Raw genomic sequence first — 15001 nt, 5'->3', positions numbered from 1 at the left:
CAACCCTCAGTGTCGCGCCCGTACCGGACCGGGACCGGCAACGGGATCGCAACCCTTGGTGCTGCGCCCACACCTCGCTCAGCCAGTGAGCGGGAACCGGTCTGTATGTGGGATCCGAACCCTCGGCGGGAGCGCCACCACACTCCTAAGCGGCGCACTGTAGCAGTGCGCCACCGGGCCGGCCCTGAGATTTATATTTTAAGAATATCACCATGACTACTCTCTTATGAGAGAAAAGTCAAATAGTAAGAGTAGAAATGAAGACATCAGTAACTAAGGCCAAGATATGGCAGCCTGGACATAGGTGTTAGTGATAAAGTTGGAGATAAATAGCAGATTCAAGGTACGTTTTGGAGAAAGCACTGACAGATTTGCTGATAAATATAGAGAGTGAAGAAATGTAAGGAAAAAAGAAAGATTCCTGGGTTTCTGGCTTGAGTAACTATAAGGGTAAAAATGCCATTCACTAAAACAGAAGGACTTTGGGTATAAGAGGGGAGGTATAGTGGAAAATAAATATCGAAAGCCCAAATCTTAAAGAAGACCAAGAGTCATCCATCAGGCAGAAGAGGAAAGATGAAAAAAGGAGACTATGAAGAAATAAACAGTAAGCCTAGGCAAAAAACAGACAAACAAACAAACAAACAAAAAAACTAAGTGAGATTGGAATGAAGAGAAAAGGAGAGAAAAAAGCATTCCAAGAAGGGAGTGGTCAAGTCTGCTGAATATTGCTAAGAGGTCAGATAACACAATGATAAAAAAGTTTCAGTCATATTTCACATGGATATCACCTGAATCTCAACAAGAACAATTTCAGTGGGGTAACTGGGTCAGAAGTATCCTCATACAATGAGTAAGTATGAAAGGGAAATAAGGCAGTAGAAAGAAAATGTGCATCACAGTCTTGAAAAGTTAAATGAGAATAGGGAGCAGAGAAATGGGATAGTAGCTGGAAAAAGTTTTGGGGTCAAAGCAGGGGTTTGGAATGAGACACTAGAGCACATTTCTATCCTAATGAGAAAAGCACTAGAGAGAAAGAAACTAGAGAAGAAAAGTGAGGATGGGATTCGGAATAGAACTGGAAGAAAAAGTCTTTGATAGAAAGGACTTTTCTTCCATTATAACAGGAGGGAAGAATAAGGTGGGAGCAAATGTAGATTGGGTTATAGCTTTATGACAGGATAATAAAAGAGTTTTGTCTGATTCTATTTTTCTCAGTGACTTATGAGGTGAGAGCATCGAGTAAGAATGAGAATAAGATGGAAGAGGAGATGTGGAAAGTTAAAAAAAAAAAGAGCTGTAAAATCTTGGATCTAGAGAAGTTCAATAAAGAAACACAGCAGGAAGGGTGGAACTTCAGGAACAGCTAAGTTAGGAGCTTGGTAGGTCATCTCCCTAAAAAGCAACAACAAAATTGAGCTAACTTGTCAAAAACAATCACTGGAAATTGACCAAATGCATATAACGCATAAAGAAGTATTCATTTAAGAAAATCTACCGAATCTGGGTAAAACAGTGAGAATCTGGCATTTTGGCCAGAAGCTATACCCATGTGGCCCCACACTCTGTGGTGCAGAAGTTCTACCAGGGCCAGCAGGACAGGCTGTGAGGACTAACAGTTCTGATGTCCTGCCAGAAGGGGCTGTCTTTAAAATTCCCGTGGGCATTATCAAAAACCATACAGATCTCAGTAGCACACAATTAGGGAAGGCTAACATCTCAACTAGCCTAACTGATAGGGATCAAGGGTAAACCAGCCAGAAACTTAACAAAAAGATCCAGGAACAAAACAAAGAAAAAAGGCCTGGCTAACCAACAAACCTATATCCAGCAAAACTATACTTCAAAAATGAAGGTAAAATAAAATAAAGACATTCTCAGATAAATGAAGTACTTATTAATAAACATTTGTTGAATGAACAAATGACTTTGCAAAAGGCAGTGAGGAACAAAGAGACACAATCTCACTTCATTACCCTTGAAGCATATAGTATAAAACCACAGCTTAACAGATCTGTATCACCAGAGAATACAGTAGTTAGATGTCAATATTAATGCAAGGAAGTAAAGAGAGCATCCAGAAGTTAAGAATGTGAGGGATTTGGCTAATCATATGAAAAACAGAAGATATACATAGGCAGTCCTTGCTTTGCACAGTAGTGCAGGACTGTAAAAATGACAATGCAAGCAGAAACCATATAAAACAATCTTAATAATCAATGGGAAAAATTTCAAATGTTCTGTGACCTTTAAAAATATTTGTCAAGAGGAGAGAACAGATCTGAGGACACCAGAGGCGAAGGGTGAGGAGGTGGTTAGTGAGAAATTGGAAAAGGGCCACAAAACATGACTACTTTGTGTAATGTTGAATATACTAATTACCCTGATTTGAGTATCACATCTTGCACACATGTATTGATATTCAATGCTTTATCCCACAGATATGTACAATCAATTATGTTTCAATAAAAAAAAAGTCATATAGGCTTGAAAAAGTATATTTGTCAAAACACTAAAAACATTCGTTGCACACATGTATTGATATTCAATGCTTTATCCCACAGATATGTACAATCAATTATGTTTCGATAAAAAAAAAGTCATATAGGCTTGAAAAAGTATATTTGTCAAAACACTAAAAACATTCTTATTGTCAGCAATAAATGTACAGAAATTTTTTTAAATAGTAAAACATTTACTTAGTATATTGTAATTAAAATATTAGAAATATTAAGAATTAAAATGTTTTATTTCTTTGTAAAAAAAAATTGTCAAGAGTAGTCTGAATAGTGCTTGCCTTCTTCTTCCAACTCTATAACTTAGGATATGAAGTAAGCATCTTTTCTATGCCTTAACAAATTGCCATACTACTAAGTTTGTATCAGCTTCCAGCATTTTATCCTTTGTACTTTCAATATTGTGAGTCTCTTTAAAGTTTTTTGCCAAGGTTACTATCTCTAGAGAATCTTCATCCTTTCCTTACAATTGTTCTCTACATTTATGTTCATAAGTTCACCTGCACTAAATTCCTCTGGCTGCCCATCTAGAGTCTTTCAAATGTCAGCAACGTCAACATTCCCACAGTTAGGTATTTGTTTCTATAACCATCTACTAGCATTTATGTTCAATATGAATTTCACTCTCTGTACCTATCACTTTTCATTTTTTTGCTTCACTTTCATCTTAGTTGGTCAATTCCTTCTTTTGATTATCCAATTTTGTAAAATATAACATGGGTTTATCATGGCAGACAAGAAAGCAAAACTAGTACGAGCTTTGTTGTCTGCATGTGAACTGAATAACAGATGCTAAATGATCAATCACTGACAAACTGAAAGAATTGATGTGATTGGTCACTGATCATGAAGTACATCTGTTATTTACAAAGTGACTTGTGGAACAAAGAGCTAGCAATTACTCACATTTAATATAATGTGGTATTTTAAATTTGAACCATGTTGTTGAGGGAATGATATTATTTAACTAAACTCTGGTAATTGAAATTTGTGCATATCAGAACAATGTAGGACTGCCTGTAGTATAAAAAGGAATAAGTATGGATGTCAGATGACCAGAGCATTTTGACTCTTGGTAATCTTGATTCCTTAACCACTACCAAATACATTAATGTTAAGGTGTTAACCAAATTCTCTCTTTATCTTATTTCTGAACTTTGTTTTTTTAAATGCAGAAGTCATAATTTATCAAAAACTGCTTTAAAAACTGTTTGGAAATATGGTCAAATATTTCAGGGTACATTTTTTTTGGAATGTAGTCTGATACAAATGAAAAATTTTTAAACCACTGTAGGCAAATATTCAGAAGCACAAACAATTATATTTATTTTAAATACCCTAATTTCTATTTGACTAGGAAATATTGATCTGGATAGCATTTATATTACCTTGGCTATGAAGTAGTCCCAGATACTGAGCTCAGGTGGGATGAACTTCTCTTTGACTGTCAGTGACTCCTGGCTTACTGGTGGTGAGGAAGAGGTCAGTGGGGCAGATTCTTTGCAAGACATTTTTGATGGCCTAAAACGTTTGTTCTGCTTTTCTCCTTCTTCAACTAGTGAAAAAACAAGAAGAAAATAAAATGTTATCAAAGTAAGTACTGTTTTCATTTACTTATTTCCTGTCTTTACATAAGACCTAAGGTTAACTAAAAATAAGTAAACATAAGATTAAAATTATGAAAGAATAGAACAGGTAAGAAACTAGGGGAAGTGAGACAAAAATCACTTTGTAAAGCAACCTCTGCTTTTACCTCAACTTGTCCCTTACTCCCTGAATGCTGAATTATCTATTGTATATGTAGGATAAAAGGATGTAATATCTGCTTGTAAATCTACCCACAATTTAGCTAGGAACATGGCAGGAAATTTCCTACATCCTTTTACTTTCTATTTTTAATCATATCATGGAATATCAATGTTAATTACAGGCAACAACTCGCTTCTGAGATTCTTCAGTAATCATTTGGTCTTATATCTACATATAAAACTACATTTTTCATTAAAAAATATTTTAAAAATTATGTACCATACTATTAAACTGCTTCAAACTTTTGGAAATTGCTCAGAGATGGAATTTTCTAGTCAATGGAATTACAAACAAGAAAGAAAAAAATGCAATCTTTATTGTTTTACTTTTTGAATACTCTACAGTTAAGTCAGTATTCTCTTAGTATTTTATCTAAGAATACTAAACACATTAGTGTAAAAAAAGTTACATAAATCTTTAATCAACACTAAGTCACAAGATGCAAATCACCAGTAGAGAATCAAGGATCTTGCAGACATAGACATGATCTAATAGGCAAATAATTTTGCATTAAAGCACACCAATATTCTCCTTCAATGGTTCCTATGAGATTTTACTTACCTTTCAAAGGAATGTAAATATTTGTGCTGTAATACAATTTTGTTTTATTGTTTGAAGCTACTCAGCAGACACAGCATGCGCATGCATTATAACAAGCCATAGACAAGCTGAATTTAACAAAGTGATTTGGTTATTTCAAAAAAAAAAGGAAAGATGAACAAAGTTACTGTTCTGAGAGATTACTAAAAAGTGGTATGATTATTAATCTTTCAAATGATTTTTAAAGTAGCTATCAGATTAAATGCATATTTTTTTCTTTGTTCTTGACATTTGATAATCAGCAACCAAGTTTCCAATATATCTGTTCCATACATTAGCACACATTCTAAAACTTAACAATTTTGCCAAATTCTCATGAAGAGAAAAATTTAGACTATAAAGGTATTTCTTACTTCTCAAAAAATTAATACTAAGTTTTCAGATAAATTTATCATTTGGCTTTAACAGTACTGTCTTGCTTTTTTGTTTTTAAGTTATTAGAAGGCATGTGAACACAGAACCATAGGGAATCTAGAAAAATAAAATTTACAAACAATTCTGAATTAATATATTTTGCCAAGACTGCTATGTCATTTAAGAAATAGTTTTAATAGCAAAACATGAGTGTCTTTAAAAAGAGAAAACATTTGAAAATAGTCTGTGAATCCAGACAATGACACAAAAATAAGAAATTAACCACAATGGGAGGAAATTCTACATTGTGGTTTTCTTAGAATTGTAAAATTAACTCCCAAAAGAACTCAAAACAAAAAAAAAGAAGAAATGATTAAGAGGCAATGTGGTACAGAGACTGAATCCCAGATCCTGGTGTTACGATCAGTGGTTTAACAAACTGAGCTAACTAGCCAGCAACGTTGCTTCTTACGATAAGATCTTCTGTACTACTAGGTTTGTTACCACTCACATATATTACTGTGATTAAAATTAAAATATAAGAAGAGGAAGGCTATTAAGATAACATTTATTTTTTCAGTTTATGATTTTAAATCAGACACGATGAAATTAATATTTTGAACCTAGATTTAAATGTGATTTCTTTAAAAACTGAACTTAAAGTAACCACAGAACCATCTCATTCTCTGCTTCTCAATCTAAGGCACACCTATCCATGGAGCTATTTGTGAGTGTGCCAGACAGTACATGAAATTTCAGGAGGCACATCATCCTGGACCTTCAAATTTAGCCCCAAAATTTAGGCAGAGGGGAGAAAATAAATTATTTAACTGATGTCTTAAAGCATTTTATGTTGAAAGAAATACAGATATGCAAAAGATAAAAATCATATAATTTAAAGATACTAGAAATTTCAAATCTATTTCTTGCTTTCATCAAGCCAATTCAGCCTAAGTCCCAGTCTCAAAGAGGTATATATACATATTCACTTTTCTTTGATCATCAGGGATATTTGAGGGAAAAAGTATAAGAAAAACAAATGTATGTGAACACAAGTATGAAAAAAATCTTCAAAATAAAACATAAAACATGATTTTACAAGTAAACTTCAAAGATTCCAAAAAGGAAAAGATTAAAGAAACAATTAATTGAAGGTACTTCTTAATCCTCAAGGAAAAAAATTAACGATATTAAAAAAAAAAGAAGTCTGACAGATAATACTTCCTGGATTTTAGAAAAGATTATTTGATCCTCAGGGTCTTCTTGAGATCATTACCTTGCACAATACCTCGCACCTGCTCCATAAATATCTATAAAAATAAATTGATGAATATCTTAATAGAAAGTAGTGATTTGTTTCCAAAACACAGAGCAAGGCAGTCTCCAAGGTAGTTGGTATGCAAAATGATTCACTGGAATATGGAAGGAAAAATACTACTACTTCTGTTTAGATTTATTTTTAAAAAGTAAGAGGAGAGGGAAGAAAGAGAAGGCAAGTGGGTGAAGTAGAGGAAGAAGAGACATAAGTGGAAAGGTGTGGGCGGGAAGGGGAATAGAACAGGGGTAAGAAGGAGAGACAAAGGGGCACAGGGAAAGGAAAGGAGAGGGAAGGAGGGAAGTGGAGGCGAAGGAGAGCAGTGATAAGGGAAGAAAATAAACTCTAACAATGTTTAATATCTGGATCAGCATAGTATACACAAATATACATATATTGGGGATTTGCTCAAGCATGTTTTGTGGATAGGTTATGTAATCAAAAGTCAGGAGATCACTGCCTTAGAGAACTACTTAATTTTCAGGGTTTCTTTTGAGACCTGGTTCTTACTTTTCAAGGGTTTTCAGGTTCTATTAAGTAGAACTCTGAATGCCACAATCTGGTTCTGTCTATAATATTTCAGCTCAAACTCATCAAACTTAATGAAAATTTGAATAGAGTATATAATATGCATAATGAAGTATTTCAGCCTTAAAAAGGAAGGAAATTCTGCCATATGCTACAACAAGGATGAACTCTGAGGACATTAGGCTAAGTCAAATAGAACAGTCACAAAAAGACAAACACTATAATTCTACTTATATGAGGTATCTAAAGTAGTCAAATTTCTGAAAATGGAAAGTAGAATGGTGGTTACCACAGGTTGTGGGAAGGGGAAAAGGGAGAGTTGTTTAACAGGTACAGCTGCACATCTACAAGATGAAAAGGTTCTGGTGATCTTTTTCACAACAATGTGAATAAACTTAACACTATTGAATTGTACACTTAAACATGGTTTACATGGTTAAGTTTTATATGAGTTGCTTTTTATCATAAAAAAAATCAGAATGGAGGAAATACATTAAAAGCCATTTACTGAAGGACTTAAAACTACAAGAAATATTAGGAAATAGGTTTGGAGAGAGAGAGAGAGCACAGGCTTAGTTAGTCTCAGTGAGGTACATAGAAATACTGAATGAGGGAGTCTAGGTCAGAGAAATGAGATGTTCCATTTTGCTGTGGACTGACTGAATTGTGTCCGCCAAAGTTCATATATTAGAAGCTTAATTCCCACTGGTACTGTTGAGGGTGGGAAATCCTATTATGGTAATTGAAAGGTGGAGCCTTGAAGAGGTGATTAGACTTTAGGACCATGTCATAGTGAATGGATTAAAAATGGTGGTCATGGGTGTGGTTCTGAGGGTTTTAGAAGGAGAGCACATGAGAGTCTCTCTCTCTCCACTTTGCCGTTTTCTGCCATGTGAGACCCCTGGGTCACAGTCACTATCACCAAAGCCCTCACCAAACGTGTTCCCTGGACTTTAGACTTCCCAGCCTCCAAAACTGTAAGCAATAAATTTCATTTTCTTTACAAATTACCCGGTTCCAGGTATTTTGTTATAAGCAACAGAAATGGACTAATAAACATTTCTTATAAGGTTAGTTTCTTCCTTTGTCATTAAGTCTTAGCAATGAAATAAAAGAATAATTATCTGTAAAAATTTATACACGTGCATTTCTCGGAGGGTTTCTTTTATCTTCTATGCTTTCTCTCCCCTTATTATATAAGAATTTGCCTTCCCCAGTAATTTATAAAATGAGTGAACAGAACTTTTCAAACTTTAAATTAAAATTATGTTATATGGTCTGCAACATAAAGTCTATGACTAACAAAAAATGTACTCCCTTCCTCAGGAAAATTAATTATTTCAAGGTTCACCAGCCTTTAAAAAGTTCTTTATAATAAATCACTAGATAAAAGTGTTTGGCATATTCAATTCTATTTTTAAAAGCTGATTTCATTTTATATTTTAAATATGCTCAAGTCTTACCTTTTCTGGTCAAGAAATTTTGCTATTTTGCTAAAGGAACAATTGGAATGACATGTGATAATCACTCAATACTGAATACAGAACTTTTTTGATACAAATTTTATAGGAAAAAGCAACATATCTGGATTTTATATTTGGTATTTAGCACAAATAATAAAATGCCCAAAATACACTTCAAAATGTCTGGAATCATTAGTAGCCTCATACTAAAAGACATATGACATGCTTATCACAAAAATATTCATTTTAAATTCATTCCTCAATCAAACAAATTATTATTATAAATTTATTAAGATAAAGATAGAAAATTCATAATTCTTATAATTGCAATTATCAAAAAATAAAATTAAAATTCTTAAAAGAAAAAATTTTTTGCTTTATAATACACAATAAAAAGCAAAAGTATGGATTTCTAACTGTTGGCAAAAAAAGAGTAATTTTTGGACAATTGCTATTGCTTAGCTAATACTCTAAAAATTAACCATAACAATGAAATAATTCAGAACTCATGAACATATACCTGCACTAGTTTTAGTTTATTATAAAAATCTACTTCTTCAATAATATATGATGTGGACTTCACAAAGAAAATTAAGTTTGATTAAAAATTAAATTACTAATTTATGTACACTAACATTTTTTTAAAGAATTCTGACCTGACAAGCTGGAGTCTAATAAAATCACCTATCATTTTCTCAAATTACAAAGCTTAAGTTATGTTTAAATATTGTCACTAAAAGAATTAGTACATTAAGTATATAACAGACATACAGAAGTATAATTTAATTCATGAGACCATTATTGCAAAGAAAATTAAAATTAGGGCCGGCCCGGTGGCACACTGGAGAGTGCGCCGCTTGGGAGTGCAGAGGCGCTCCCGCCAAGGGTTCGGATCCCATGTGGAGACCGGTTCCCGCTCACTGGCTGAGCGCGGTGCGGGCGCAACACCGAGGGTTGCGATCCCGTTGCCGGTCCCCGGTACGGGCGCGACACCGAGGGTTGCGATCCCTTACCGGTCAGTAAAAAAGACAAAAAGGAAAAAAAATTAAAATTAGAATTTATACCAGAACAAGGAAAACAAGTGTCTTTCAAATTCCTCTCATAGTACTAAGCTTATAAAAACTTTTTAGCAAACAGATATGTAAGAGTTCTAAACATGTATTTTATCTTCAATATACAATAGTTTGACATTGGTTAGTTTGTCAGGAAAATGAAATATTCTAATTGTCAGTTTTCATTTGGCCAAATTTAAAAGCTAAAAATTTAAATATATATATTAATTTTGACCAACTTTTCTAAAACACATTATTCAGATCAACTTTTCAAAAACACATTATTTTATTCCCTTGGTCAACAATGTGTATTGAATATTAATGTAGTTTGACTCCTGGGACATAATGATTATGTTTAGCAGTAATCCAGACATGCAGGGCTGCTTACCTTCAATGCCTAAAAGTTAGCAGGCTGCTGTGCTGCTTTAGCTGGTATGCTTTCAGAACAATATAATAATACCTTCAAAAACTGAGATTTCAGAACTTTACTTCATATTGAAAGCCACCACTGCTTAGTCCATTGTCTTGGTTGATATTCTGTTCTCAGATTTTCTCTCTCTAGTTTTCAGTGGATCTGCTTCACAGGACTGTTTCTTCTAATTACCACTACTGCCTTCAATGTCTACTGTCTTCACTTCTTTCTCTTCTCTCTCTTTCTCTCTCTTTCTACCTGTTCCTTTTCAAACTAGATCAGCTTTGGAACCAGCAGGCCTTTGGCTTCATGATTCAGGGATATACTCTTCTGTGACAAATCACATCATTCATGTTTTCTCTAAGTACTCCCTTCAGTTACTTCCATAATTGTTTGTATTCATAATAATTGCTGGGTTCTCAAAAACAGATGAGCACCATATTACCTGAATTTAACTACATCTAGCCCTACCACTAAGTGAGCAAGACATTTTAAGTATTCTTTATTACTTGGCTACCATGTCCCAATCCAAGAGGTTAAACATATAGATACAAACGATTTGAGGTTACTATGTTTATTTTTGATTATTTGGGATATAGTAAGTAGTGGGGTACAGTTTATGATGGTACTTAAAAAATAATTTATGTAATGGTATTTATGCCTACAAACAACAACTAAATCTGAGTGAAAAAACAAGGATAAACCTGGACTTTGATTAACGTTCTTTACATATTTTACTTAGTGGAAACAGTTGGAACTGAGAACTGATGGCTGTTAAGAATTACTTTTCATTTTTTTACAGATATGTGGACTTTCCTTAACAAGAATTTAACCCTTTTAAAGATTTCACAGTAATAAGATCAGAGTCTTACCAAATAATTTTTTCTCAGAACATATTAAAACAGGGCCAGAATTAATTCACCAATTATTTATTTAATATTAAACTCAGAGCTATAAATCTTATTCCCTTTAGTCTGTGAGAGTTTATCTTTGAGCTCAGATGTCTCAAGTTGAATACATACTCCAAGGCAAATTTCATATTAAATTAGTCTGTTCCTTTTTTTAAATCCATACAAAAAAAATTAAGCACAGGAAATAACTCTTTAAAAACCAGAAAAGTGATATCTGGAAAATTTAAATATCTAATATTTTATTCATCAAAGGTAAATTTGGTTACTAAGATAAATTTTAATCTGAAATTTGAAGTTCATAAAGAGGAAAGGTACAAAGAAATAAGTTTAATTTATGGTGAAAGGCAAGGATCAGAGAGATAAAACAGTGATTAGAGTAGTAAGCCAAGTGTGGTAGGCAGATGAGTATCAGGTAGATAGTATTAAGTTTCAGGAGAAGCCATGTTGTTCTTGTACATTTTCAGGAACTTATAGTAGCCAAAACTAAATCAGTCCCTGGACTTACTTGTTCAAGGAAGTTAGGAGCCATGGCAGGGAAGATTATAAATTATCCCTCTGACGCCACTTATCCTATTTCACAAATACTATTTTATGGGTAGGCCAAATACTTATAAGAGACTCAATGTGATGACCATGCCCCAAAACAATAACTTTAGTTGTTATTAAAACACAAAATTTGGGCTGGCTGGTTAGCTCAGCTATTTAGAAAGTAGTGTTATAACACAAAGGTCAAGGATTCAGATCCCTGCACCAGCCAGCTACCAAAATAATAAGAAAATAAAAATAAAACATGAAATTCCTCTAACAGGGAATATTCTGTTCCAAGTGAAGCAATAACTGCTTCTATCTCTCAAGCAAGGACTGGCAAATTATGATCTATTTTTATAAATAATATTTTATTGGAACACGGCCACACTCACTTATTTACATATTGTTGATGGCTGCTTTTATGCTACAAGAGCAGAACTTAATAGAAGTAAAATACCAAAGGGTCTTCAAAGCCTACATTACACTGTATTTGGCCATTTATGGAAAAAGCTGATTGACCTTTACTCAAAGTTATAAATTGAATTTGCCTTATTATAAGTATTGAATATAAAGGACTGAATCCTTGCCTGTTTTTTCTTGGTGGGAGAGGGGAAGGGACCCCTCTCCCACCAAGAGTTTCAATTAAGAAAAAGTTTCAATTAACAGGAAGCTAGGCCACCACAATTTTTTGTTGTACAATAATGCAGGGCCACAGCTTAACAGAAACTGCTTTTGGGAAGCATAATGCATGCCAACACTGCTATTAGTATTTTTAAAAATATTTTAATAAGATAATCACTTCTCTAGCTTTCTTTTAATATAGCTTCATTCAAAGAATATTCATTAATCATAGTGTAGATTTTGACAATAATTTTCTCCTAAATAATGAAGCCAAATTAGTTTTTCTTATCTTCTCATATCCCCCACCACATAGTGCCTGACCTCCTAATACATATATATTCAAGCCCCCATGCACACATATATGTACATGTATATGTTCAGTATAGATGGTAGGGAGCAAGCAGATTAAAATTCATAATGAAATAAAGAATCTTGCTGGGCTTCTCTCTTAAATGTATACATATGGCTCGTTTTTTGAAAAGCATTTAAATTTTTTTATTTATTCAATGTAAATTCAATGAAAACAAGTGTTCAGGTACTATATATTAATCCCTAAATCTATTCACCATAACCTCTAAAACTGGAAAACCAAGATCATTATATATGGGCTAATAAATCACGAAAACAGAAAAGCAAAAAGCATCATAAAGAGTCTTTTCAAAAAAGTTCACTATTTCAATCTTTAAATAAATAGAGTATACACAGTTTTAACATTAGAGTTTTGAAGACGGAACATAATTATTTAAAATATTTACTTTTCAGGGTATTATAAACACTTAGAAATCCAAAAACTCTAATGGCCAGAATCATAATATGCAAATCATAAAGCAGACTCATTTGAAATATTTTTCCAGTCATTTCAAGCCATAGTCTGACTTTCTATGATTAGCACTGACATTGTTTTATTTTTACACACTTAAAAATATTAAAGTCTAAGGAATAGAAAATGCCAAAAACAGAGAATTTAAAAGCAGGATAAAACAGCAGAGATAGTTTTCTAAACTGCTAATCATTGTTTTAAATCAAAAATATGGCTTGATTAAAGGAAATTTCTCAATTTTCTAAAAGTGCCAAACAAAATAAAACTGGCCCACTGTACCCAAACCCCTGTGAAACAACACAAAGCAAGCTGAATTGTAAAAAGCCTATTTCTAAAGCTAATATCTTGCCTGCAAGACTGGGAGGGCTATGAGAACTGATGGCTGAAAGAGCTTTGGAAAAGCCCACACATTCCATGGAGAATACCACTACCTGGTGGGGACTAGGCATAGCAAAGTGCCTTCCTGCCAAAGAAAGAAGAGAGAATCTGTATTTGGGATAGAACAAAAACCATTATTACAGTGTATTTCAAAACAAATGAAAACTTCAATAGTAAAAGATTTAATAAAATTATATTAGATAGTTCTAATCACTGGTGCAGGAGTATCTTAAAGACTGAAAACTGCACCAGAAACTTTCATATTGCATTTTTCACCATAAAACTATTTGTTTACGCTTTAAATGGTCTGTAACAAGACTTTTCTGTGACTAAATTAAAATGTAATTACATTTAAGAAAGCTACCATTCAGATGAATAAAGCTTCAGACTTAAAATTTTCTTTAAAAGATTAAAAACTTACCCGGTAAAGTTTTTGAGTGTGTCTGTTCTTTGCTGGGAACATGTGCACCTCCACCAAATACAGCAGACCACATTTTTTCATTTAAAGGATGGGCCACAATCCGAAATAGTTCATTACTAGAATGTGTTGCCAGGCCATGGATGAACAGACTAAGATACACTGCTGTGAGAATCTCACAGAGCAAAATTGTAAGCCCTGACTGGGCTTCTTCACCAGAAGAATTCAAAAGTCGAATTAGACTAGTTATTCCTAGGACAAATCACAAACACAGCTGCCACTGACAATAAGTTTTTTTTTAATTAACTATATTTTTTCTAATTTTTGAAAAAACATATTATATCAGGATTAAATTTTTTCTTCCCTAGATTTATAGACCAGTTATTACAGTTAATGCACAATAATTGAACTATTTGTTCAATTCAGAGAAACACTAAAAATCTGCAATATGACTCAAATCTCCTAGATAAAATTTCATTGACATAAATTTATTTTTCTATTAAAACAAGAGCAAAATTATTAAAAGTGATATAACAAAACAAAAAATCTCTCCCCTGCTATCCCTATGAAAATGACTTATTTTAGTATAAGGACAAGGATATATTAATATTAAGTAACTGCATAATTTGTTATGAATATCTGGTACTGAACTGGTATCAATCCTAGCAATATTTTACAATAATTATCATGTGGCAAACCAAACCAAATCTTATTACTCATCTGACTGAGACTTTTAATAAGGCTAAGAAAAAATTCAGACATATGTAAAATATTTATACCTGGCCATTGAGCTGGTGATGTATTAGGAGTTATTGCTTCAACTAAGCTTCCTGTTTTCAAAGAATGTCGATGAGGAAGCAGTACTGTCTGATACACCATTCCGGTAAACTGATTTGTTTGAAATGAACTAAGAGAAGAAAACAATATCTAAATCTGTGATAATTTCACATGTAATGTTTCCATGTTTTAGATATAATTTCTAGGGTACCTTAATACAAATTTTTGTTTATTTATTATACAGTTATTACATCTAAGTAGTGTACTCTATAGTCTAGTATTGTATTAAAATATTCAAGTGTAAATATACATATTTTCTAAAAGACATGGGGGAGGTTTTAAGTATATTTATTTAGTCAAAGACATAGAATAAATAGAAATGAGAAAATTAAATCACTATGGACCACAAGTAGAAAACTTATATACAGGACTTTAAAACAAGGTTATCTGGATCCCTGTACTGGCCAGAAACACCACCACCCCCCCCCGCCCTACCCTA

General features: G+C 33.2%; 1 protein-coding gene across 1 annotated transcript in view; it reads right to left on the bottom strand.

Annotated features, from left to right (window-relative positions):
- Nucleotides 1–15001, bottom strand: part of DMXL1 (Dmx-like 1) — a 151266-nt gene that overhangs the window by 46460 nt on the left and 89805 nt on the right. Inside the window, exons 28-30 of the mRNA XM_008580049.1 lie at nt 14505–14632; nt 13729–13977; nt 3905–4071 (exon numbers count right to left, since the gene is read on the bottom strand). Of these exons, the coding sequence (XP_008578271.1) occupies nt 3905–4071; nt 13729–13977; nt 14505–14632 (544 nt within the window). The remainder of the gene's footprint in view (nt 1–3904; nt 4072–13728; nt 13978–14504; nt 14633–15001) is intronic.

The sequence above is a fragment of the Galeopterus variegatus genome, unplaced genomic scaffold, assembly GCF_000696425.1.
Source record: "Galeopterus variegatus unplaced genomic scaffold, G_variegatus-3.0.2 Scaffold2007, whole genome shotgun sequence".
Lineage (NCBI taxonomy): Eukaryota > Metazoa > Chordata > Mammalia > Dermoptera > Cynocephalidae > Galeopterus > Galeopterus variegatus.
This window is presented reverse-complemented; position numbering and strand designations above follow the sequence as displayed.